This window comes from Camelus ferus, chromosome 8 (genome assembly GCF_009834535.1).
Source record: "Camelus ferus isolate YT-003-E chromosome 8, BCGSAC_Cfer_1.0, whole genome shotgun sequence".
NCBI lineage: Eukaryota > Metazoa > Chordata > Mammalia > Artiodactyla > Camelidae > Camelus > Camelus ferus.
Genome location: NC_045703.1, coordinates 31,525,454 through 31,549,386, shown reverse-complemented (window position 1 = coordinate 31,549,386; position 23,933 = coordinate 31,525,454). Strand labels below are relative to the sequence as shown.

At 33.6% G+C, this 23,933-nt stretch overlaps 1 protein-coding gene across 4 annotated transcripts in view; it reads left to right on the top strand.

Annotated features, from left to right (window-relative positions):
• The window catches only part of REV3L (REV3 like, DNA directed polymerase zeta catalytic subunit), a 143,582-nt gene that overhangs the window by 33,949 nt on the left and 85,700 nt on the right, over positions 1-23,933 (top strand). For 3 of the 4 annotated variants that reach the window (XM_032484708.1, XM_032484707.1, XM_032484709.1), the window contains exons 2-5: positions 9,193-9,382; positions 14,210-14,284; positions 18,159-18,319; positions 23,005-23,104. In XM_032484708.1, the coding sequence (XP_032340599.1) occupies positions 9,193-9,382; positions 14,210-14,284; positions 18,159-18,319; positions 23,005-23,104 (526 nt within the window). Of the gene's footprint in view, positions 1-9,192; positions 9,383-14,209; positions 14,285-14,330; positions 14,682-18,158; positions 18,320-23,004; positions 23,105-23,933 lie in introns of those variants that run through there. The other variant, XM_032484710.1, reaches the window with a different exon arrangement.

Here is a 23,933-nt window from a genome sequence, read left to right as displayed (position 1 = left end):
AAATTTTGGACTCCTGATTTTCATGATTTATAACTCTGCATTATTCGAGCCCCCATGTGACTAATTATATGCTTAGTAGAACTAACTGGCTATATCAGTTCTGTACTCTTAAATAACTGAACATAGTCCTAAGAAAACTTCCTTTTAATTCAAATACAAAAGTTGTAGGAAATTTGGGGGAGGGGTGTTGAAGAGTGAAAGGAGGCTATGCTGCTTCTACCTTTTGAGAGAATAAATATTAAATACAGGTGTAGTAGTCTAGTTCTGTTGTCATTTGGTTTTTATTTGAAAGAAAAAACCTTTTGACAGTTCTTTCTTAATCCTTAATTTCTTTACCTGTTTTTGGTAATGATCACTGTAAGTGGAACATCTCTCTGTAATTTGACTAAATATCTTAATGTGATTCAAGGTTTGGAAAACTATACTTAGTGCATCATCACATAGAAATAAAGATGTGTAAGTGGTTTTAGTGGCTAATGTTTATATTTCTCAATTTAGTCATAATTTATTTTAATGAATATATTGACTCTAATGATATATTTAAAATTAGGTCTTCTCATTAGAGACATCAAGTATTCAGCAAGGTAATTCAGTTATACATATATATATATATATTCTTTTACAGATTCATTTCCATTTTCGGTATTGCAAGGTATTGAATATAGTTCCATGTGCTATACAGGTCCTTGTTGTTTCTCTGTTTTATATGTAGTACTGTGTGTCTTTTAATCCCAAATTCCTAATTTATTCCTACCCCCTTTCCCCTTTGGTAACCATAAGTTTGTTTTCTATGTTGGTGAGTCTATTTCTGTTCTGTAAATAAATTCATTTGTATCATTGTTTCACATATAAATGATATCATATAATATTTGTCTTTGTCTGACTTACTTCACTTAGTGTGATAATCTCTAGGTCCATGCATATTGCTGCAAATGCCATTATTTCATTCCTTTTTATGGCCAAGTAATAGGCCATTGTGTGTGTGTGTGTATCTCACAACTTCTTTATCCAATCATCTGTTGATGGACATTGAAGTCATTTGCATGTCTTGGCTGTTGCAAATAGTGCTGCTGTGAACATTGGGGTGCATGAATTTTTTTGAATTAGAGTTTTTATGTTTTCTGGATATATACCTAGGAGTGGGATTGCTGGATCATATATTAACTCTATTTTTAGTTTTCTAGGGAACCTCCATACTGTTCTCCATAGTGGCTGCACCAATTTACATTCCCATCAGCAGTGTAGGAGCAGTGTAGGAGACCCTTTTCTCCACACCCTCTCCAGCATTTATTATTTATAGACTTTTTAATGATGGCCATTCTAACAGGTGTGAGGTGATACCTCATTGTAGTTTTGATTTGCATCTCTCTAATAATTAGCGATGTTGAGCATCTTTTCATGTGCCTGTTGGCCATCTGTATGTCTTCTTTGGAGAAATGTCTGAGTCTTTAGCCTTGTATTTTTTTAAGATTCCACAAGTAAGTGATATCATACAGTATTTGTCTTCTCTACTTGACTTATTTCACTTAGCATAATACCCTCCAAATCCATCCATCCATGTTGTAAATGGCAAAATTTCTTTTTTTAATGACTGAATAGTGTTCTGTTGTGTATATGTATGTGTGTGTGTTTGTGTGTGTGTGTGTATAGACTTTATGCATTCGTCTGTTGATGGACACTTAGGTTGCTTTCGTAACTTGGCAATTGTGAATAATGTGCTATGAACATTAGGGTTCATGTATCTTTTTGAATTAGTGTTTTGGGATTTTTTTCAGATACATACCCAGGAGTGGAACTGTGGATCATATGGTAGTTCTGTTTTCAGTTTTTTTGGAGAAACCCCTATACTGTTTTCCACAGTGGCTGCGCCAATTTACATTCCCACCAACAGTGTGTAAGGGTTCCCTTTTCTCCACATCCTCACCAACATTTGTTATTTGTGTTCTTTTTGATGATAGCCATTCTGAATGAAGTAAGGTGATATCTCATTGTGGTTTTGATTTGCATTTCCCTTATTAGTGATGTTGAGCATCTTTTGATGTACCTGTTGGCCTTCTGCATTTCCTCTTTGGAAAAATGTCTATTCAGTTGTTCTACCCATTTTTTAATTGAATTGTTTGTTTTTTTGATGCTGAGTTTTATGAGCTGTTTATGTATTTTGAATATTAACCTCTTATTGGTCATATCATTTGCAGATATTTTCTCCCATTCGGTAGATTGTCTTTTCATTTGACAATATTTGCAAGTATTCTTGTTGCTTTTATACAGGATCAGCTTTTCAAAGGTCCTTCCTCTGCCATTCTGGAAGTTTCTCTTCCCTTTTCTGTATACTTTTATTGGCATCCTGCTTCCAGTCTCTGATTCACCCTGTAATTGCTTCCTTTTCTCTTACACATTTCTACTGGACCCTTGGAACTCTGGTTCCATGGCTGACATACTTACATTCTCAATTATTGACTATTACCTATCTTTCTTGCCAGGCTGCCTTCTCAGGGGCTGATTCTTTCACATCCCACATAAATCCAAATCCTCTGTTCCTCCCTTAAATATTAGTATTCGTCAAGTTTCTGGCCTACACCCCTTCTCTTGTCTGTCTGTTTCCCCTAAGTAGTCTTACCCACTTGTTGCTCATAACCTCAAATCTGTCTTCTCTAGCCCAGATCTGTCTTAAGCTACACATCTGTATCTAATTGTGCTTAACGTAAATCTTCATTTGGAATTTCTACAGACGGGTAAAATTCCTCAAGTTCAAACCAGATACCAAACTATTCTTTCTCAGTTTTTTTTGAATAACACTCCCATTTATCCAGTTACCTCAACCAAATTTGGGTCATTTTTTTTATTCTTTCTCCTTTACTCTACCTCCAAATTACAGTCATTTACCTCTCAGTTCTGTGCCCTAAATTCTTTTTGATTTAGGTTTTTTTCATCTCTGCTGACATCTCTTGCCAGAATTACTCCAGCAGCCTTGTAAACAGATCTTCCCCATTATCATTCTGTTTCCAGCTTCTCCCTAATGTGTCCGCAGGGAAACTTTATAAAATGTGAATCCACACAGGTCACAGTCTATCATGTGCGTGCACGGACACACATATACACACACACACACTATCTCTTGCTCTCACTCTGTCTCTTATACACACACACATACACAAACACACTTTTCCCTTCTTTCCATTGCATTCCTTGCTCTATCCTAACAGCATTTTCCCCATTCCCGGACCGTGTCGTGTTCTTGTTGTTTTCAGGTTTCTGTACATACTGCCGTATTCTTTCTCATTTGACTCTTTTGTTGCTTCCTCAGGAAGGTCTTCCTATAGTCTGACAAATCTGAGTTAGATGCTTCTGGATACAGAATTACTAAACTGTAATTGCCTACTTATTCATCTGTATCTCCAAGTAAAATGTCAAGTCCATGAGATTAGGGACTGTGATTATGAGCAGCCTGTGTCCTAGCACCTGACACTGGGCTTCCATAAATTGTTTGGTGAGTAGAGAATTTATTTCTACATTTATGTATGAAGGAACCAACCATGTTCATCACTGAGAATACAAAGACATATTAGACAAATGTATAATGTCTAAGACCTTTGAAACATCTGGTGTTTGAGGGATATATTTGTTTGTAATGTGGGATTAGTAACTTAAAGTCAATGATTCTAAATAAAGTCCTGTATACTTTAGTTGAAGAAATTAAATGGCATCGATATATATGAAACTCCAAAGCATTATTTGTAAATGAAAGGAAAAAATGAAGAGAAGCTATTCAATAAGAAGTTATATGCATAAGCCCTTTGTAAAGTTAGCGATTATACTTAGTTTTTGTTTTGTTTTTAATTTCTGGGTCATTTATAAGTAGGTGACTTCTTCCTTCCTTTTTTTTACATAAATTGTATAATGTTTAGAAAATATATATAAGCAAAAAATAAATTAAATCATCCATTATCTGGTTTAATGTATATATATTTATTTCAGTTATCACCAGAAATAAATATATCATAAACATCTCTTCATGCTAGGAAATATTCTTCAATACCATCTGTTGCTAAGGTCAGCAAACTCTTTCTTCATAGGGCCACACAGTATATATTTTAGGCTTTGAGGGCTAGAAGGTCTCTAACAACTACTCAACTCGTCCTTAGCAAAAGCAGCCATAGACCATTCCAAATTGATGTAGTGTATTCTGATAAAACTTTATTAAAACGGGCAGAGAGCAGGATTTGGTATGAGAGCCATAGATCTATTTTATAATACAGGTATACCATAATTACTTAATCTCCTATTTTAGAAAATGTCTTCAATTTTTTACTATTACTAATAATATTATCATAGCATCTTAATATCGAAATCTTTATGCACATTCTTAATGTTTCCTTAACACAAATTCTGGGGGGAAAATAGTCATTTCTAGGGCTAAGAGTACATCCTTAATACTTTTCTTTTTTAATGAGGATAGGTGATATAACACTTGCTTTCTAACTATGACTGTGAGGAGTTTGGTTCATTTTGTGGTTTTTGTGGGGATGGGGAAAGAAAGATGGAGTGAATCTTTAGATTAGAAGCAAAGATCGGAGGGAAATACTGAATTAACAGTAGTAATACAAAACTTAAAAAGAGATACTCCATGAAGAAGAAAATATGAAAATTTCAAAAATATGTGTTTTCCTGTTTACATAACCAAGTTTTTTTGTTTGGTAGCTCTGTAGTTTTGTTTAAAATCTTACATAGATTGAGATTTGGAAGATGCGGTTTGCAAATTACAAAATGAGCATTTCCTATTCAATCTCCTAAAATACTCTTAGGCCAGCATGATTTTGATTGTGATTACCAATCAGCTTGTTTAAAAAAAGAAAAGAAAGAAAGAAATTAAAAAGGAGAAGACATTAAACTTTTTTGTTCCAGTTGATGGGGCAGTCTAATCAATTAGAGGGGATTGGCAAATTACTATCCATGGACCAAAACTCTCCCATTGCCTGTTTTTGTAAATGAAATTTTATTGGAACACAGCCGTGCCCATTCACTTAAATACTATCTATGACTCCTTTCAGGCTACAACAGCTGAATTAGTTGTATCAGAGATGGTATAAGCCATAAAGCCTAAAATATTTACTGTCTGCCACTTACAGAAAAAAAATTTACAGACCCTAGAATTAGAGGAATGACACGTGTTAGTCTTTCTATTTATTGAAAGTAGTTTTGCTATGGATAAACTGACAAGATTTTAGAAGCACAATTAATTAAGAGGCTAAATCTGGGTGTTTAAAATATAGAAGAAAATGCAGGAAGAGGAAATAAGAAATGTAATACAAAGGACTTAATGTTTGATATAATCCTATATTCTATGAAAGATTAGATTTAGAGCACCCAAATACTGTTACAGAGGCACCTACCTTAGTTATAGAAACCCTACTTTCACACAGTTGGAAAGCAGCCAACTCCACAGAGTTTTGTTACAGTGTTTTTAGAAGTCAGCAGTTATGCTGTGACAAGTTCCATGGTGCTTTCCTGAAACAACTTTGTTCAGTTTCTGAATGAAGCAACATCAGTCAAACTGGAAAATTCAAACTCTTAAAAATTCTCCAAAACCTGTGTACATAGGCTTATTCTCCCAAAGACAGTCTTTATCATCCCTACTGGATTTGTTGCCTTAATTCAGTTTGATGTGACAATAGGGGACGTTCAGAAAGTAGGGATGTTTTCTTTCTTTGGATCCACATATTACTTAGAAATAGCTAATATCCAAAATCCTTTCAGAATCCCAAATCATTTAGTAAGATTTCAAAATGACCTAGTTTTCATTAATTTTATAAAAAACATTCTTAAATGAATCTTGAGTGTGGAACTCTTTGGACTATAGGGGAAAAGCCTCTGGACTGAAGTCAAACATTCCTCTTAACTGGGCCACTAAATAGTTGTTGAAAAAAAATCTAAGTCCCTAGTACCAGATCCCTGGGCTTTTATGAGAGAGAAGTCACTGATACAATGCTTAAATTTGATTTGAGGGTGTTTTCTCACAGCTTAACCTAATCCTAACTGATGGGGGTCAGGGTAGACAAGTTTCTCTCTAAGGGACTTTACAGTTATGGGGCTCCACATATTTGTGTGGGGTAGAGCTGACAGAGGGAAATTTTTTAAACTGGTCTCTATTTTGTCACGATACAACAGTGCTATAACAGAACCACAAATTTTACAAAAATAAAAGATGACTGTTGCCAAAAAGAAATTGACTGTCATGTTCATTTTTACACATTTCTCTTTCTTTGTTTAACTTTTTGAGTTCTTGTTTTATCTAGTTTCTCATAATTTCTGTGATACTTATTCTGTATTAGAGCTGTTATTGCTCTGCCAAGAATTCCTTGTGCTGTGGTTCTTCAGGAAATTGTTCTCAAGGAAGGGTGGCTGCTAAGGCACTGAGCCATGTCCAGCTGCTGGAGAACTAGAAGGAGGCACATCTGTCTTGATGTAGTGACTGTGACTTTGCAAGGAACTTCAGGTCATTCAGGGTAGAAAAGCACAATTAGCTGGAAACTCTTCACAACAGCCGTATCCTGCTGTAACCCTGATGGTAGTGCCTTAGTTGTATCAGAGTCCCTCTGTTTTCATAGGTTTGTTGTTTCATATATTCTAAGCTTGCACACCATTCCTTTCTCCTTAAGCAATTATTCTGTTTTGCTGGAGGTTCATTCATTCATTTAATAAGTATCTATTAAACACATAGTCTGTGTTTTGTGCTGGATCCTGGGGATACTATGATCATTCAAACACAGCACTAGCTCCCAACGAATTTGCAGTCAAATGGGAGAGCCAGATAAGGAAACAAGTGTTTATAATACAAAATAAAAACTGAGGAATTTAGGATTAAGGAAGCCAGTATTAACTTAAAAAAAAAAAATTGAACCAGCATGGTTAAATGGAAAGAGTATTGGTTTTAGATTTCATTATTCTGCTTTCAAATACTGATTCAATCACTTAATTGGTTTGTGACTTGGGAAAGTTAACCTCTGTGATACTTGTAAGGTTGTTCTAAGTTTTACTTGGTTAATATATATAGAGAACTTAGTCGAGTGCCTTCTGAATAAATCATTTCTGCTTTTTTCCTAAATCATACACCACAAATTATTATGGTTACAAAACCTATAAATAAAAAGATCATTTCTCTGGCCTCTATTTCACAGGAAATGTGAAAAGAGGATATTTTAAATTTTTTTATGAACTTTGTAAACATCCTGCCTATAAAGAAACTATTAGTAAAAATCAAATTTTATAATTATTTCTTGTAAAGTTTACCCAAATTTCCATCATTAAGATACAGACTGTAAAATTAATATCTTAAGGACTTAGAATATTGTTTGTGAAGTATGCTAGTAATTCTGTAATCACTGGCCTTAGATTTTATTTGTCAACCTAAAAACTTTAAAAGTTTTCTGTCTCCCCACCTCCCCACCCATGATTCAGCATGCCAGTTGCTTTTAAGCAAATTGTAGCTTATATCCAGAAGGGTAATGGTTATAACCTGTTTTCATGAGGTGTTTAAAAAGCATTCAAATAGATCATCAGTAGATTGATGAAATGAATTTGCTTAAGACTCACTCTTTATTAAAATTTGAATTTTTTCTATTTGCAGAATTAAAAGCTACAATATTTAGGAAATACTATCATGCTATATTTACAAATGAAATGGAATAGTCAAAGAATTTGCTTTTAACTGAAAAGTTTTCATTCATTTGAAGTTAAGTATCATAACTGCTGCTAAAATAGAAACTGAAATTGGTCTAACAACAATACAATTTGTAATTCTTCAAAAGTATCGAAATTGGTAGCTCAAATCAGAATACTGCACTTGGGAGAGTATAGATCTAATTCTATTATGTGATTATTTTCAGTTTAGCTATACTATGTAATAACTATTCCAGATTTATCTAGTTCTTTTATAGCTGTACCTTAAAAATAAGACAAGCTGATGTTATTCACCGTTAAACATGTAAATACAAGCTATCAACAGAACACAGAACTATTTTCTATATATTTTACAAAAATCACTCTTAATTATAAATAGTGTTCAAATAAATAGTTACTTTTCTACCAAAAGAAAAAGCCAGTGGAACAGAGTGGGGTAAGGGGTTGGGAAGAAGCCCTAAGATTGTGTTGGCAGGGCAATACAGTGATAGTGACAGCATGAGAAAACTGGATGTGTTCTTCCATCGCTGCTGTTTTCTCTGTTTGAATTAAATAAGTGGTATGTGCCCAAGTGGAACTAGGGACAGTATTCTGAGGACAGGAACCACTTTTATACAGTCCTGCTGGATTCATGCGAGTAATGGTGCATCTGCTTTTTTTGCTGCTGCTGTTAACTTAACCTTGTCATAGATACATTACTGTTTCTGTGGCACCTTTTTTGTGGGTTCTTACTCATATTACTTTCTTTATCTTGGCTGGGCCAGATTGTCTGTTGGCAGGTCAGCACCATTTACCCCTTCTGTTCCTTGCCTGATACAATGGTTTCCTGGAAAGTGTGCATGCTTGTTTTTCCCCCTCATTGTGTCTCCCGTCCCACTCCACCAAATGTGCGATTTAGATATCCAGAAGCCCATTACAATTGATCTATAAAGGTTTTCTTTTGATTTGTTTTTGTCTGTTTTTGTTTGTTTGTTTTTTCCCTAATAACAAAATTTTATTTTTACCTTTCCCAACTCCTTCCTCCCAATAGCAAAACTCCACACACTGGAACTGCTGTAATTTACCCCCTCCTTTCTCCCAGAGCTGTCTCTGTCTTAGGAAAGTCTCTTGTTTGAAAATGTTTATGCCCAGATAGATATTCATTGACTTATTTAGTAACCTCTTAGTGAATTTTTGTAAGCTTTATGACACTGTGCTAAGTAGTATTAATAGGACAGTTCAGTGAAGTGCATAAAAGTAGTCAGATTGTGAGGGTGAAATATTCAAACATATTTTGACCAAAACTACTGTTTAAATCATACTATAATGCTTATATTTATAAAATTCTTCTAAATATTCTGTTATAAAATGTAGTCAATACAGGTGGTTTTAACTAAAGGGTTAAATTTTTCAACCCTTCCCTTAGATAAGCTGTGTTGTCCTTAGACCATTTAAATAACTTAGATTCTGAGCTTTGTAATGTTAAAGTTTTAAAATGCATCTCAAGACTAAATGTTATGATGTGTTACATTTTAGGTCAGAAGACATGTCTTCATCTACATGGCATCTTTCCTTACCTCTATGTGCCATATGATGGTTATGGACAGCAGCCAGAAAGCTATCTTTCTCAGATGGCATTCAGTATCGACAGAGCACTTAATGTGGCTTTAGGCAATCCATCTTCCACTGCTCAGCACGTGTTCAAAGTGTCATTAGTATCAGGAATGTAAGTATATGATAACATCTTTTTAAATTTCTGTTTGTATGTATATTGCTGTTCTTTTTTTTGTTTTAACTTCTAATCTAATGGAGTTGGGGTGAATTGCTTACTATAACTTTTTAAAATAAATTTTTATTGCAATAAAAGATAGACGGTTAACAGTGATTTTTATTTTAACTTTTTCCATTTCTCTGCTTCCTAGAACTATAAAAATTCATGTGATTCATTCATCAGATATTTATTGAGCACCTTCTATGTGCCAGGCACTGTTCTAGGTGCTTGGGATATACAAAACAGAGATCCATACCCCCATGGAGGTTATAGTCTAGTATTGGAACACAGAAAATAGCCAACAGATATAACATGAAATAAATTTATTTATTGCATAATAATTAGTGCTATAGAATAAAAGATGTAGAGCAGGATAAAAAGGATCAATAGGGTGGGGAAGTGGACTGGTGGTGGTTTTACATAGGGTAGTCAAGGAAGGTGTCATTGACAAGGTAAGTGACATTTGAGCAAAAACTTGAAGGTAAGGGAGTAGGAACAAAATGGAGGCCAGGTAGCTGGAGTCAGGAGAAAGAAGAGTGGACAGATGAGGTTAGAGAGATATAGGAGGACGGAGATCATGTTGGCCAGTGGATCACCAAAATCAGTTTTACCTGGTTTGACAGCAATGAGAATGCACCTTTCAGATCTCCAAATGCAGGGAACATAATTGAACAATGGCTCCAGCTACTACACTAAAATCTGTCTATCGTCCTGTATAAGCTAAAGCTGCTTTCCAAGGCTACTCCTAGCCAGTAGCTAAGCATGGCAAGGATACTAAGGCAGGCCTATCTCTGGGAGACGCTTGAGGACTCTTGAAAAGCCTATCTGAATTTTCATTAGAATCACACTGCAGTAGAAGACACTTCCACTGATGTTCCCTCGATTCCTCTCCCCTTCACTTGGATCAGGCCTGTACCTAAGCCTGGTGCTATCCCACCCTCTCCTGGGTTCCTCTTCATTTTCTCTCACAGGTATTTCCACCAATTTCTTCCACATTTTGACATTTACTTCTTAGAGGACTCAGACTAACACACCTAGGAGCTTAGTGAAAATACATCTTCTGGTCTCACCCTAGACACTCTGGTGGTGGGGCCAGAAATTTATGCTTTAATAAGCCTTTTTTTTTTTTTTTAATTGAAGTATAGTCAGTTTACAATGTTGTGTCAATTTCTGGTGTACAGCGTAATAGTTCAGTCATATGTATACATACATATATTCTTTTTCATTATAGGTTACTAAAAGATACTGAATATAGTTCCCTGTGCTATACGGTAGAAACTTGTTGTTTATCTATTTTATCTATAGTAGTTAGTATCTGCAAATCTCGAACTCCCAGTTTGTCCCTTCTCACCACCCCTCTGTAACCATAAATTTGTTTTCTATGCCTGTGAGTCTGTTTTGTAAATAAATCCATTTGTCTTTTTTAAGATTCCACATATAAGTGATATCATATGGTATTTTTCTTTCTCTTTCTGGCTAACTTCATTTAGAATGACAATCTCCAGGTCTATCCATGTTGCTGCAAATGGCATTATTTTTAATAAGCCTTTTTGATGATTCTGATACATACTAAAGCTTGAGAATGACTGCAGTAGGCTATTGTAAGGGCTTTGGCTTTTACTCTGAGCTATTGCATGATTTTGAGCAGACATGATCTAACTTAAACTTGAAAGGGTTACTTTAGCAACTGTGTGAAGAATAGCTCATAGGGGCATAAGAGTAGAAGCAGAGAGAAAATTAGGACTCTGTTTCATAAATCTGGGTGAGAATATATGATGGCTTGAACTAGGGTGGTAGTGAGAAGTGGTCAGCTTCTAGATTTATTCTAGAGGGTTGAGTCAGCAAGATTTGCTGTTTGATTGGATGAGGGTTATGAGAGGAGTCAAGGATGACTACCAAGTTTTGAGTCTGTACAGGTAGAGCAGGCTGGCAGGAAAGATTTGGACCTGATAGTGGAACATAGGAGTTGGATATGTCTATATGAAATCCATCGAAATCTGTCTACTTCTTCCACCTTACTCCAAGTTTTCCTCTGGACCACCACAGCATCCTTTAATTGAATTTCCTTCTTCAATTCTTGTCTCACATCAGAGCTACAGAAGTATTCTTCTTACAGTGTAAATTGGATCTTTTAAAATCATTTAAAATCCTTTAGTGGCTTCATATTGTTTATAGAATAAAATTTAAGCTTCTAATCACAGCCTGTGTGATCTGACCCCTGTCTACCTCTCTGACTTTATTCACTGTGTTCCATCCAGAAACATTGGTCTTTCAGTTCCTCTGATGTGCCGAGCTCTTTCCTACCTTTGTACTTGCAGTTTCCTTTCCTTGAGTGCTTTACCTTTCTCCAGTCCTTCAAATGCTTCACCTTTCCAAGGAAGTTTTCTCTGACTTCCCTACTTAAAATAGGTTGTCATTATTATTATGTATCTTAGCCGATTTTGTTTCCTTTAGTACTTTCTATAGTTCGCAGTTATTTTAATTTTTGTTCATTAATTCTTTTGGAGGATGGCAATTAGGTTTACTTATTTAGATGAGGTACTGGGGATTGAGCCCAGGACCTTGTGTATGCTGAGCATGCACTCTGCCTCTTGAGCTATCCCCTCCCCTCTTTGTTTATTCTTATGTGTTTTTCCCACCAGCTTGTAAGTTCAGTGAGAAAAAGCACCATGTTTGTCTTGTCCATCATTATATCTCTAACATCTTGTATAGTGTTGGGTGCTTGTCTCAGTAATTATTTAGTTGAATAAATAAATGAGATAAAAGTTCATACCTATCCTATGATAGCAACAGTTAGGTTAAAAATAGTCATCAGCTTTATAGTCTAATTTTTTTATGTTTAATAGTTTCTAAGAACTTTCCTATATACATATTCTCATTTCAAATCTGACTCTGAACAGCCTAGTGGCGTGAATCATTAGTCATCAATTTTTCTCTATTTTTGATAGGCATTTGTTAAAAGCATAGTCATATTTTTAAGACTAGTTGTACAAATCTAGAAACCTGTAGGCAAAAGATGAGCTATTCAACCTAATTTATGGCTGCTATTCTCTTTTTTCTCCTATTCTAATATATTTGTTTGTTGGGTTTTTTTCCCTCATCTGGATCCCCTTTTCCCTTACTATACATTCTAGCATCTATGATTCCTTTACTCCTTCAATATTACCTACTTCTTTAAGGTAGACACGGTTGCATCTAGCTACCAAATTAAAATTTGTATAAGGTTTAATTCCAGTCTTCCTAGAGTATGAATTATCCTGAAGCTGGATTAAGAGAGGACCGTGACCTTAGGTTAGGTTCATTTCTGGGATTCCTTGCCACTTAGCTACCATGATTCTAGAAAATAGAAAATAAACTTATGGTTACCAGGGGGTAAAGGAGGTGGGAAGGGATAAATTGGGAGTTCAAGATTACCAGATACTAACTACTATAGATAAAATAGATAAACAACAAGTTTCTACTGTATAGCACAGGGAACTACATTCAATATCTTATGGTAACCTACAGTGAAAAAGAAAATGAAAAGGAATTTATGTATGTATATGTATGACTGAACTATTATGCTGCACACTAGAAATTGACCCAACATTGTAAACTGACTATACTTCAATTTAAAAAAAAAACTTTTTAATGGACACTGCTTTATAGTAATCATACAGATGCCTCTGACCTAAAGGCTTGAAATAGCCTATAAAGAAATTTATTTAAATATATCCCAAATAATGACTGTGTTGCCAAATTACTCCTGTATTTGAGATCTGCTACACTATCAGACATGTCAGAGAGAAAAGGTGTCCTGATGACGCTAAATTCTGTCTAGTGCCCATCATAAGGGGAGAATAGTTTTTAAATGAAAAGAATTTGAGTTTATCCACCTAAAGATTTAACCAATCATTTATAGACAAATTTTAGGCAAATATAAAACTTTTTATTTTGTCTGCAAATTCATACCTATTTATGTATTGTTTTTAACTACAGAATTTTTGAAAATGGTAGTCTGCATACCAGAGTTTCAGATCCTCCTGAAATGACATAACATGATAGACCAATTTATTCCTTCTTGCATTGAGGACTTGTTTCTCTCCCTGTCATATAGATTTTTGCTTCTCCCTTTCCCCACTGAAGCTGATGCCCTGAGAAGAACCTAGCCTCAGTATAAATAGGGTCCTAAGTAAGGCCATGGTCTTTGCAATCTCTTAAGTTCCTGTCTACCCAGTTTTCCCAAGTTTCATTTGATTTAGGTGTATGTTTTATTCACACACACAAATATACATAAATACAAAAGTATGACAGATAAATTGTCTCTGCTTAGTGAACTTGTAAAATTAATAATAAAGAGAGACAAACAAGGAAAGTGATACAAATGCTATTAAAGAACTTTGTTGATGAAGAGTTTTAGTTTTTGGCAGAAGAATGGGAAATGGGAGAAGGTACCTGAAAGGTCTCTGTTTTTCTCATACATGATCAGAGTAAAGAGAAAAGAGCCACTGTTTATCAGAGTCATGATAACTAAAATTAAGGTATAAATAATTTGCTGCTCCTTTTTGTCCCTAGTTTTTTTAAGTGGTATTTTTAAACTTTTTAAAAGAAGTAACAAGATTTCAGTATTTCATATGTTAACCTTGTGCTAAGTTTAAGTGAAAGATCTTGGAGGTTTTTTTGAAGGGTTTGGTAATTTTTAGTATAAGACTGAATTAGGCTAGCTGAGTGTAATTAAGGCAGTAAGTTGCATTATTTCACCTCTGATTCATGAAAATAATTTGAAATATCTTTTTATTTCAGGCCTTTTTATGGTTATCATGAGAAGGAAAGACACTTTATGAAGATCTATCTTTACAATCCTGCAATGGTGAAAAGGTACAAAGAAAAATGAAATAAAAATATGAATAACTATTACTTAGGTATTTTAATAGTAAAAATAAAAATCTAGAAGAAAGGCCTATATAGTTAGTAGCATTATTAAAGAAAGAGACCATAAAATGTACATATTTGTATAAGGAGAGAGATCCATAAGGGACCTTGTTTTATATTGCCTAACTGCTTCTTTTCTGTCTTAGATTTAGGGAGTTTGTGGAAGTAGATAAAGAGATATGATGGCTGCCTTGTATGATCTTAGTGCCCTGCTAGCCAGACCAGATGTTCAATACCAACAGAAATTTGTTCTTCAGTTTCAAAGGAAGGAGAAATGTGTGAGAGTGAGGCCAGAGTGGCAGAGCTTCCAAGATCCCAGAATCCTGTTGACTCCTTATGAGATGTTAGTGAAACTTTATATCCCAGGTTTTTTGTTTATTTTGGTTCTGGTTTGACGTCTTTCAGTAAGTCTCTCTGCTTATTGTGTGTTCTCTCAATCATCTTGGAGCCCAAGTAATTGAGGGCATGAAGAGCACATATTGAGAAGGCTTTAGTTATCCTCTTGTGTTCAGAACGAGGGTTTTCACTCTGTGTTGTGACAAGCTAGGGTAAAAGTGGCACTCAGAAGTTCTGAATTTTTTTTTTCCAGAAGATTCTCTCTGCTACTAGGTTCCAAAAGGTAACCATTTGGCAAGATACAAATTGGGTATTTCCCCAGAGTAAATTTAGACACCAGGAGAGGCATAGCCACCAAGGATATGAGGTTTACTCCAAATTAGGCCAACTGAATACTTCATTAAATCGCAGCAAGCTCAGCTAGCCACTGTTCTTGTTAACGGAACACCATTTTTGCTTGAAAGAACAACTGATAGACAAAACAAGTTATAGTGATTTGCCTATTTAACAAACTTTTAAAAAATGAACAAAGTGAACCTGTCACTTCAAATAAGAAAATTCAGAATATTTGTTGCCAATGATAAAATTTGAGTTTTCAAACAAACATTAGAATTTTGGGAAACATTTATTTCTGCTGTGAACTTAACTCCTTTCCAGTACTTAGATACTTTTCTGATGAGATAGATAATGGTACTAACAAATTTTTCATATTGTTTAATGAAATGTATCACCACTTATTATTATAGATTATAATTTAATCCTATAAGTTATAAGATTTATATAACTTAATGGATCTATATTTTTCAAATGAGTAGTATCAGAGATCAGCGTTTATCTGAAAAAGCTGTTCAGTTACTCTTCTTTTTTTCAATTACATATCTGTGTGAAACTATTTCCTTCATATGCTTCAACCAAACAGTATATCAGAACAGACTGAGCAGAAGCAGATATGAGAATCTAGCTGTCTTCTGTTAAAACAGAGATTTGCAAACATGTAAAACAATTCCTCGTTTCTCACAAAATTGTTTTTGTTTTGGAAAATATCAGGTTTTTTTTTTAATAAAACTTATTTATGTTAACATATAATGGGTTTGTTGTTATTTTAGAATTAGTAAATAAGTTTCTTAAAATTTTCTGTTTCGACTTAATATGGTAAATATCAGTAGATATCAGCCACATAAACAAAAGCTCTTTGACGCTGTCAATAATTTTTAAAAATGAAAAGGGATCCTAGGACCAAAAAGTTTGAGAACTACTGGAATAAAGCTCTCTTATTTTCTATCAAAGATTCTTAAAATCTATTCCCATCCATTCTGTCCTTCTCATTGCCTGTTACAGATTTCCCCCTTCACCTCCAAAGTTCAAAATCCACCCTCTTTGACCTTTTCTTCCATCTATCAGTTGTCTTCATATCTCTTTCCACACTATTTAGTATTAGTAAGACTGTTAATTTTACACATATACACATTCATACTCAAAGACACATTCATACTCATAGCTAATCTCCCATAAGAATTTATCTATACTTTCTGAGTTCAATTTCTTACCTCCTATTCACTCTAAATTATTTCAGTATGAGCTCTATTTCAACCATTTCACTAAATTTGCTTTCATTAATGACCTCAGTGTTGTTAAATCCAATTAATACCTCTTTGTCTTTACCTTTTGATCTAATGTCAATGCTTACACTGCCTTAAAATAAGGTTATTTTGATATAAACTTTCTGGTTTTCCGCATATCTGTCTGGTCATTCATATTTATGCCATTTTGTTGGTTCCTCTTTTAACATCTGTGGTTGTTCATTGGACTTTTGTCTTATGCTTTCATTTTTTTTCTCTCTATATGTTCCACTTATTTTACAGTCTTTTATGCTCCCATGGTTTGTTTTTTAATCCTTATACTTTTGACTTCCATTAGTCATAGCTTAAATTTTCCTCCAGAGCTCCTGATCAATATATCAAACCATCTGGATAAATAGAATAGCACTATAGTTAAGAGTGAGGGCTCATGTCAGAAAATTGGGGTTGAATTTTAGCTCTTCTACTTTTTAATTGTATGATTTGGGGCAACTTTTTGATGTAAGACTCAGTTTCTCTATTGATAAAATGGAGATAATAGTACCATAGTTTTTTAGTAAGGATTATTTGAGATTAGGTATTTAAAGCACCTAATATAGTTGTCCAGTGCATAGTGCCAAAAAATATGTTAGCTATCTCTATTCTGTTAATTATCTTTATCGTAATCTTTATTATCATTCATTTCTAATGTTTTCATGGAAGTCTACCTAAATACTTCAGTATACCGAAACTCTAATATCTCTAAAATTGAGTTTATCTTTATTTCCCCCCTCCAAAAAACATCCCCAAAGAAACCTTTCTTCAAGTCCTTTCTGTTTCAGTAATTGCAGCACCACAAAACTAACTGCTTAATCAAGAAATTCAGGCATTATCCTCAACTTATATTCTACCTCACCCTCTACATCTAGTTAGTCATCAAGGCTTGACCGTTTTATTCCTTGTATGTCTCCTGAATCAACTCATTTCCATGATCCTTGTTAAAGCCACCACCATCTTAGTTTTTCACAATAATCTTCTTACTCCCTATCTCTAGTCTTTTGCATTCTCTAGCTAACCTGGTCATTTTGCGTCCCTACCCATCGCTTCACAGGCAAATTCCACCATCTCTTCAAATGTCTTCATAGGCTTTGCATGATCTGACTTCTTATTGTCTCTCTACGCTCCTCACCACCACCACAGCCCTGTCACTAGGCCTCACTCTGTGGTTTCAGTTCTTGAATAAACCACATTTTCTTATGACCCTTTACATGTGCAATTTTATTTTCATGAAATACTCTTTCTTCAGAGAAAAATTTTCTGGAGTTCATTGTTCATTGTTCAAGTTCGTTGTTTATTCTCCTGCTTAGAGACTAATTTTCAAGAAGGCTTTGCAGAAATTACCTCTGCACCTCTATTTGCTTAATATCCTTCCTAGACATTTCATATACTTCCCGTGCATAGCACTTATACTATTTATAATTGCCTACCATTTGTATTCCCCATCATTAAGGTAAAATAAGTCAGAAGGAAAATATTAAAGTGATAACATCTCTGAGTGGTGGATTGAGTCATATTTCCTTTTTTAGAACTTTAGAATAATCTTTTCAAAAATTTTCTGAATTTTTAAAAGAAAAAGCTCATATTTTAAAAACTTTTTTGACAACTTACCTTTTCGATATAGTTAGCATTATATTGATTTTAGAAGTCAAAATATTCTTTATCCAAGACCCTTTTGTCACTTTCTTTCAGAACATGTGGCTTACTTTAAAACTTGATTTAATTTTCAGCAAAATATAAATTACTGGTAAAATTGAAATGAAAATTGTGTAATAATACAATGTGTTTTATCCTCTATATTTGTTTAATCATTGTTTCACTTACCATTTTAGGAAGCAGAATTTTATGAAACAACTTTTTTTCTAATTTAGGATATGTGAACTTTTGCAAAGTGGAGCCATAATGAATAAATTTTATCAGCCTCATGAAGCGCATATTCCCTACCTCCTACAGCTCTTCATTGACTACAATCTGTATGGAATGAATTTAATAAATCTGGCTGCTGTCAAGTTCCGAAAAGCAAGAAGGAAAAGTAAGGTTAATTTCTCAAGTTCAAATTAAAGCTTTGAAACAAGTATTATGTAAATGATGATTTGTAAAATAATATATATTTAGAAAATAACTGCTATATGGGTAAGGAATAAAAAAAGAAATAAGCAAAAAGGTCTTAGAGTTTAATCAGGAAAATAATCTCGATTTTTTTTTCTAATAGCTTTATTGAGATATAATCCACATACCATATAATTCACTGATTTAAAATGGATAACTCAGTGGTTTGTAATATATTACAGAGTTGTGCATCCATCACCATAATCAAATTTAGAACATTTTCAACACCTCTAAAGGAAACCCCAAAGTCTTTAGCAGTCACCCCAATCTTCCTACACCTCTGCCCCTTAGCAACCACTAATCTACTTTCTGTCTCTGTATGTTTGCCTATTCTGCATATCTCATATAAATGGAATCATATGTTTGGGTTTGTTTGTTTGTTTGTTTGTTTGTTTACTTAGCCTAATATTTTCAAGGTTCATCCATATTGTAGCATGTATCAGTATTTCATTCCTTTTTGTGGCCAGCTAATATGTTATATGGATATGCTACATTGTTTATTGATTCATCAATGGATAGACGATTTGGGTTTCCCCCTTTTGGCTATTATGGGCAATGCTGCTGTGAACATTCATATATTTGTGTAGCTATATGTTTTCATTTCTCTTGGGCATATACCTAGGAATAGAATTTCTGGGTCAAATGGTCTAGCATCGTTGGCCTTTTATTCTCAATGGATTCTATCTCTTCTACTTAAAACAAAATGAAACCAACATTTTTCCTCCAATTCCTTTCTGTTATAATTTTTTTCTTATCCTTCACTGCCAAACTTTTAAAACCAGAAGTTAGTTGTTTGTTTTGTTTGTTTGTTTGTTTTTCCTGTTTGTAGTTTACCAGCTGTTGTTTTCTGGTTTGACTCCTTGCATTTCTTCTGCCATACCCAAACTGTGCTGTGAAAAGTAACCAGGGGATTTATTTTTCCCCCTCTGAATGGTGGGCTAGGTTACTGGGATCAGCCCTCTTACTAAAAACAATTTAAAGATTTTATTTTTAATCTTAATATATCACAGAGATCACAAAACAATAAAGAAGTACTGGCGAAAACAGGGAATAGAGTGCTGAAAACAGCCTTTGCCCTGAGGGGTTTGCTAATCCTGGAAAATTTAGAACCTTCACTGAGACATCTTTGCTAGGTGAGGGAGGCAGAAATAACCCAGGGTCTGCTTGACAGGTTTCAAATAGAATAAGGTAGAGTTTCGTATAGATATGCCCAAACTAGGAAGTAGAGCAACCTTTGAGACATTTTAGCACAGTTTGAGTCTCCTGGGACTAAAAGAGAATCCCAAACCTAGAACTTCATCCAAGGTGGTAGAATCGTTGGATATCCATAGGCCAGAAAATAAAAATAAAAGAGCCCAAACACATACTTCACATGTTGTATAAACATTAACTCAAAGTGGATCATAGACTTAAATGTAAAATGTAAAACTATCAGACTTCTAGAAAGAGAAAATCTGCCTGACTGATTCTGTCAAAGTTAAAAACTTTTTCTCTGTAAAAAATAATATTAAGAAGATGATAAGGTAAGTCACAGACTGGGAGAAAATGTTTTCAAATTACATCTAGAATATATAAAGAACTCTTAAAACGTAATAAGGAGCAAACAAGCCCATTAAAAATGGTCAAAAGACCTGAAAGATACTTCAACAAAGAAGATATGAGGATGGAAAACACATGAAAAGATGATTATATATTGTTACAAAAATGCGTATTATAACCACAAAGAGCTACCATTACACACCTATTAGAATGGTTAAAATCCGAAATACTAGCAATAACAAATGCTGATAAGGATGTGAAATAACAGCAACTCTCATTCATTGCCGATGGGAATACAGAATAGTGCAGTCACTTTGGAAGAGTTTGGCAGTTTCTTATAATGTTAAACATAGACTTACGATATGACCCAGAGATTACACTCATAAATGTTTACCCAAGTGGTTTAAAACTTACGTCCACCCAAAAACCTGTATGCAAATGTTTATAACAGCTTTATTTCATAATTGCTAAAACGAAAGTAACCCAGATGTCCACTTGGGTTATATATCCATACAGTCGAATGCTATTTATCAATAAAACACATCAAGCTGTTGATTCATCCAACATTGGTGAATCTTAAATGCATTGTACTAAGTGAAGGAAGCCAGGCTCAAAAGGCTGCAAATTGTATGATGTCATTCATATAACATTCCGGTAAAGGCAAAAAAAAACTCTAGTAATGAAAAACATACTAATGGTTGCCAGGAATTGGAGAAGAGTGGAGTATTGACTGCCAAGCAAGTATACAGGTGAACTTTTCGGATGAAGGAATTATTCTTTACATTACTAGCATGGTAGTATGATTCTGTGTATTCACCAAATCTATAGAACTGTACTTTAACCAAGTATTGAAGGTTAATATCCCCAATGAGCTGTCATGTGGGTATCTTGTACCTTTGCACATCATGTGATGAGGACACATCAGCTCTGTGGTATTCTTCACAAAAGCCCATGAAGACAATCGAATCATGAGAAAAACATCAGAGATACCCAGATTGGGGGACATTCTGTAGGTTACCTGACCAGTACATATGACTGTCAAGGTCATGAAAAACAAGGAAAGACAGAAATAAACCAGAGGAGACTAGGGAGACATGATAATTAACTGCAGTATGGTACCTTAGATTGGATCCTGAAACAGAAAATGGACAGTAGTGAATAAACAGGTGAAATTCAAATAAAGTGTGTTGTTTAGTTAATAGGAACATACCAGTTTCTTTGTTTTGACAGAGGTACCATGGTAATATAAAATGTTAACAGGGGGAGAGACATGGTAAGCATTATTCAGAAACCTTCTGTATTATCCTCGTAATGATTTTCTGTAAATCAAAAATTATTCCAAAATAAAAAGGTTATTGTGGGAAAAGAGAATAACAGGTTGGTTATCAGTGTCAAATATAGCTGGGAGTTCAAGAAAGATTGAGGGATGGAAAAGATTATACAGTATGTACAGGAGGTTTTTATGGAAAAGGAGGTCATTTTCACAAAAGTTTGTTTCCATTAGATGAAAAAGCATGAGGAAAGTTTGAATTAGCAAATATATATAAGCCATTTATTTTAGTTATCAAAGTTAGGTGAGTATTAGAAGGGATTTTTTCCCCAAAAATATGCAAAATTTTTTCAATTTGAAGGCAGAAATATATGGAATTTAGTTGAAAAAAATTAAAAGTAGGGAAATTTCAAGTATGAGGAAATAAAATTTTTATCTTAATTTATTATTACTAAATACCCCAAACGTTTTTGTTGTTTTGTAAAAAATGGTTATACTGAAATCATGGAGATAATACATGAATTTTTTTTGTCTTGTTATCTCAGATGCATCGTAATTAAATGAACAGTAAACTTACTATAAACATGTTACATATATATGCATAACTTAACATTTTTGTCTTGTACGACAAGTTAGTGTAATCATAATACAGTCTTTTGAAAGTAAATTCAAAAGTGAAAAAGATTTAGAAATTTTAATAATATACATCCCTATACAGTTTTGTCTCTGTATTCAGTTACATACTCAGTTGTCAATTGAAATGGAAATGATGCTAATTACTATTAAGGTAAAGTCTATAGAAGTATTTAAATAGAGTAAATGTTTTTAGCATCACAGAGCCATTTTTATATTGCATTTTTAACATCGAGTTGAAAAGAATTTTATATATGTAAAATATTACACATACATATTTATAAAACACTACACAGTAAAATAATACATAAAGTGGAGGATAAAGTGTGAATTTTTATAATGTGATGAATAACTTTGAATCAGTAAACTTGTGTAGCTTATTCATTCATATAAATTTATTAGAAAATAATATTTATGTTGTAATTTGCAACTTGCAAAGTAATTTCATATAAATGCCTTAGCCTCATAACAGCAAAGTCTTCAAAAGCTTCAGAAGATATATAGAATCAGTTACATGGTTTGGTATGTGTTTTGTTAAAATAGCAAAGATGGTGTCTAATTAATCATTTTTGATCAAGCTAACCACATAAGAAAAAGTATTAAATTTAGTTGGCAAGTATTGCAAATTTAATATCTTTCTTAATGTTAGGATTCTTTCTGTGCCATTCACTCAAGCTTTCTCTTACTGAAAATTTAAATTTCCATAAGACATCACCGATAAATTGCTAAAATTTAGAGACTATTTCCAAAGGATGACCCCAGTACTCAGTTTTTGCAACTAGAACAACTAAGCAAATAATGGAATTCCCTCCAACCTCTGGTCAAATTGTATTTGCGTTTGCCTCAGGTTTCCACTTACTGTTACTGACATTACTTTTGGAATGCATTGTATATTTTCTTTTTATTCAGGGATTAGTATTCAAGTATGTTTTGAATTTCATCTGGAATCTGATTTCCACTAGAATTATAGAATTCATATATTGCAAATACTTTTCCCCCCTCTCAGTTTGGAATCAGTACTGTCCACTGTGCATTCCAGTATGTGTATGAATTTTTAGGACACAATTTTAGGAACTAGTAATATTGATTGTATGTTAATTAACTTAAAAGATTATTATATGTACATTAAAAGTGGAACTTACCCCCTTTTACCTTTTTATTCCTAGGCAATCCATTGCGTGCGACTGGATATTGCAAGGATCGGTTACCAGGAAAAAATTCTCTTACTGGTACTTTATTTCAGTGGGAAGAAGATGAAATACCAAGGTTAGTTAATGTTCTAAAAGAAAAGAAAACTTGTTTACATATATCTTACTGTATTCAGAAATTAATGGTTAGCATTATTTAATTTTATCCTTTATTATAATTGTTTTCTATAAGTTGATCAAATCTATCTATATAAGTTGATCAAAAAAGCAAATTTCAACATTAGTATGTTATATGGAGCCATAGATTTCAAAAATAGACCATGAAAATATACTTCGTTATTACCTAATTAATAAATCTGGGTATAAATTTTTATACTTCTCTCCAGCATCCATATTCATTGTACATTTTAAATTGATATCCTATAACTTATCAAGTAAAAATCACACAATAAGATAGCAACTTAAAACCTAAATAGCAAATATTTTTAATAAAAATAACCCCTAAATATTTCTAAATATTAAATAATTCTAAATATTTGTGGGGAAAAAGTAGGTTGACACAGTGTATATGAATAATACAATTTGTGATTTCTTTTGACTGTTTTATTATTTATTAGACTTTCTTGGAAGAGGTAACATATTCCAAATGCTTAGATTTCCCTACCATCAAGCAGACATATAATCAGTACCTTTCTAAATTATCAGTAATAGCTTTATCTATGTATAACTCAGAGGATTTCTGTTTTATACCACAAAGTGTTGCCCAAGCTTTCTTAATTCTTTTATTGATCATTTGGGTATTGATAGGGTGGTATGGTTCTCCTCTTTTTACTACACATATATCACCTGATACTTTTTAAGCAGGTATTTTTATGAAGAGTGCAAAGTAGAAAAAGTGTTTAATTAAATGACTTTTTTATTTCATTGATAAGAAAATGTGAATTTAT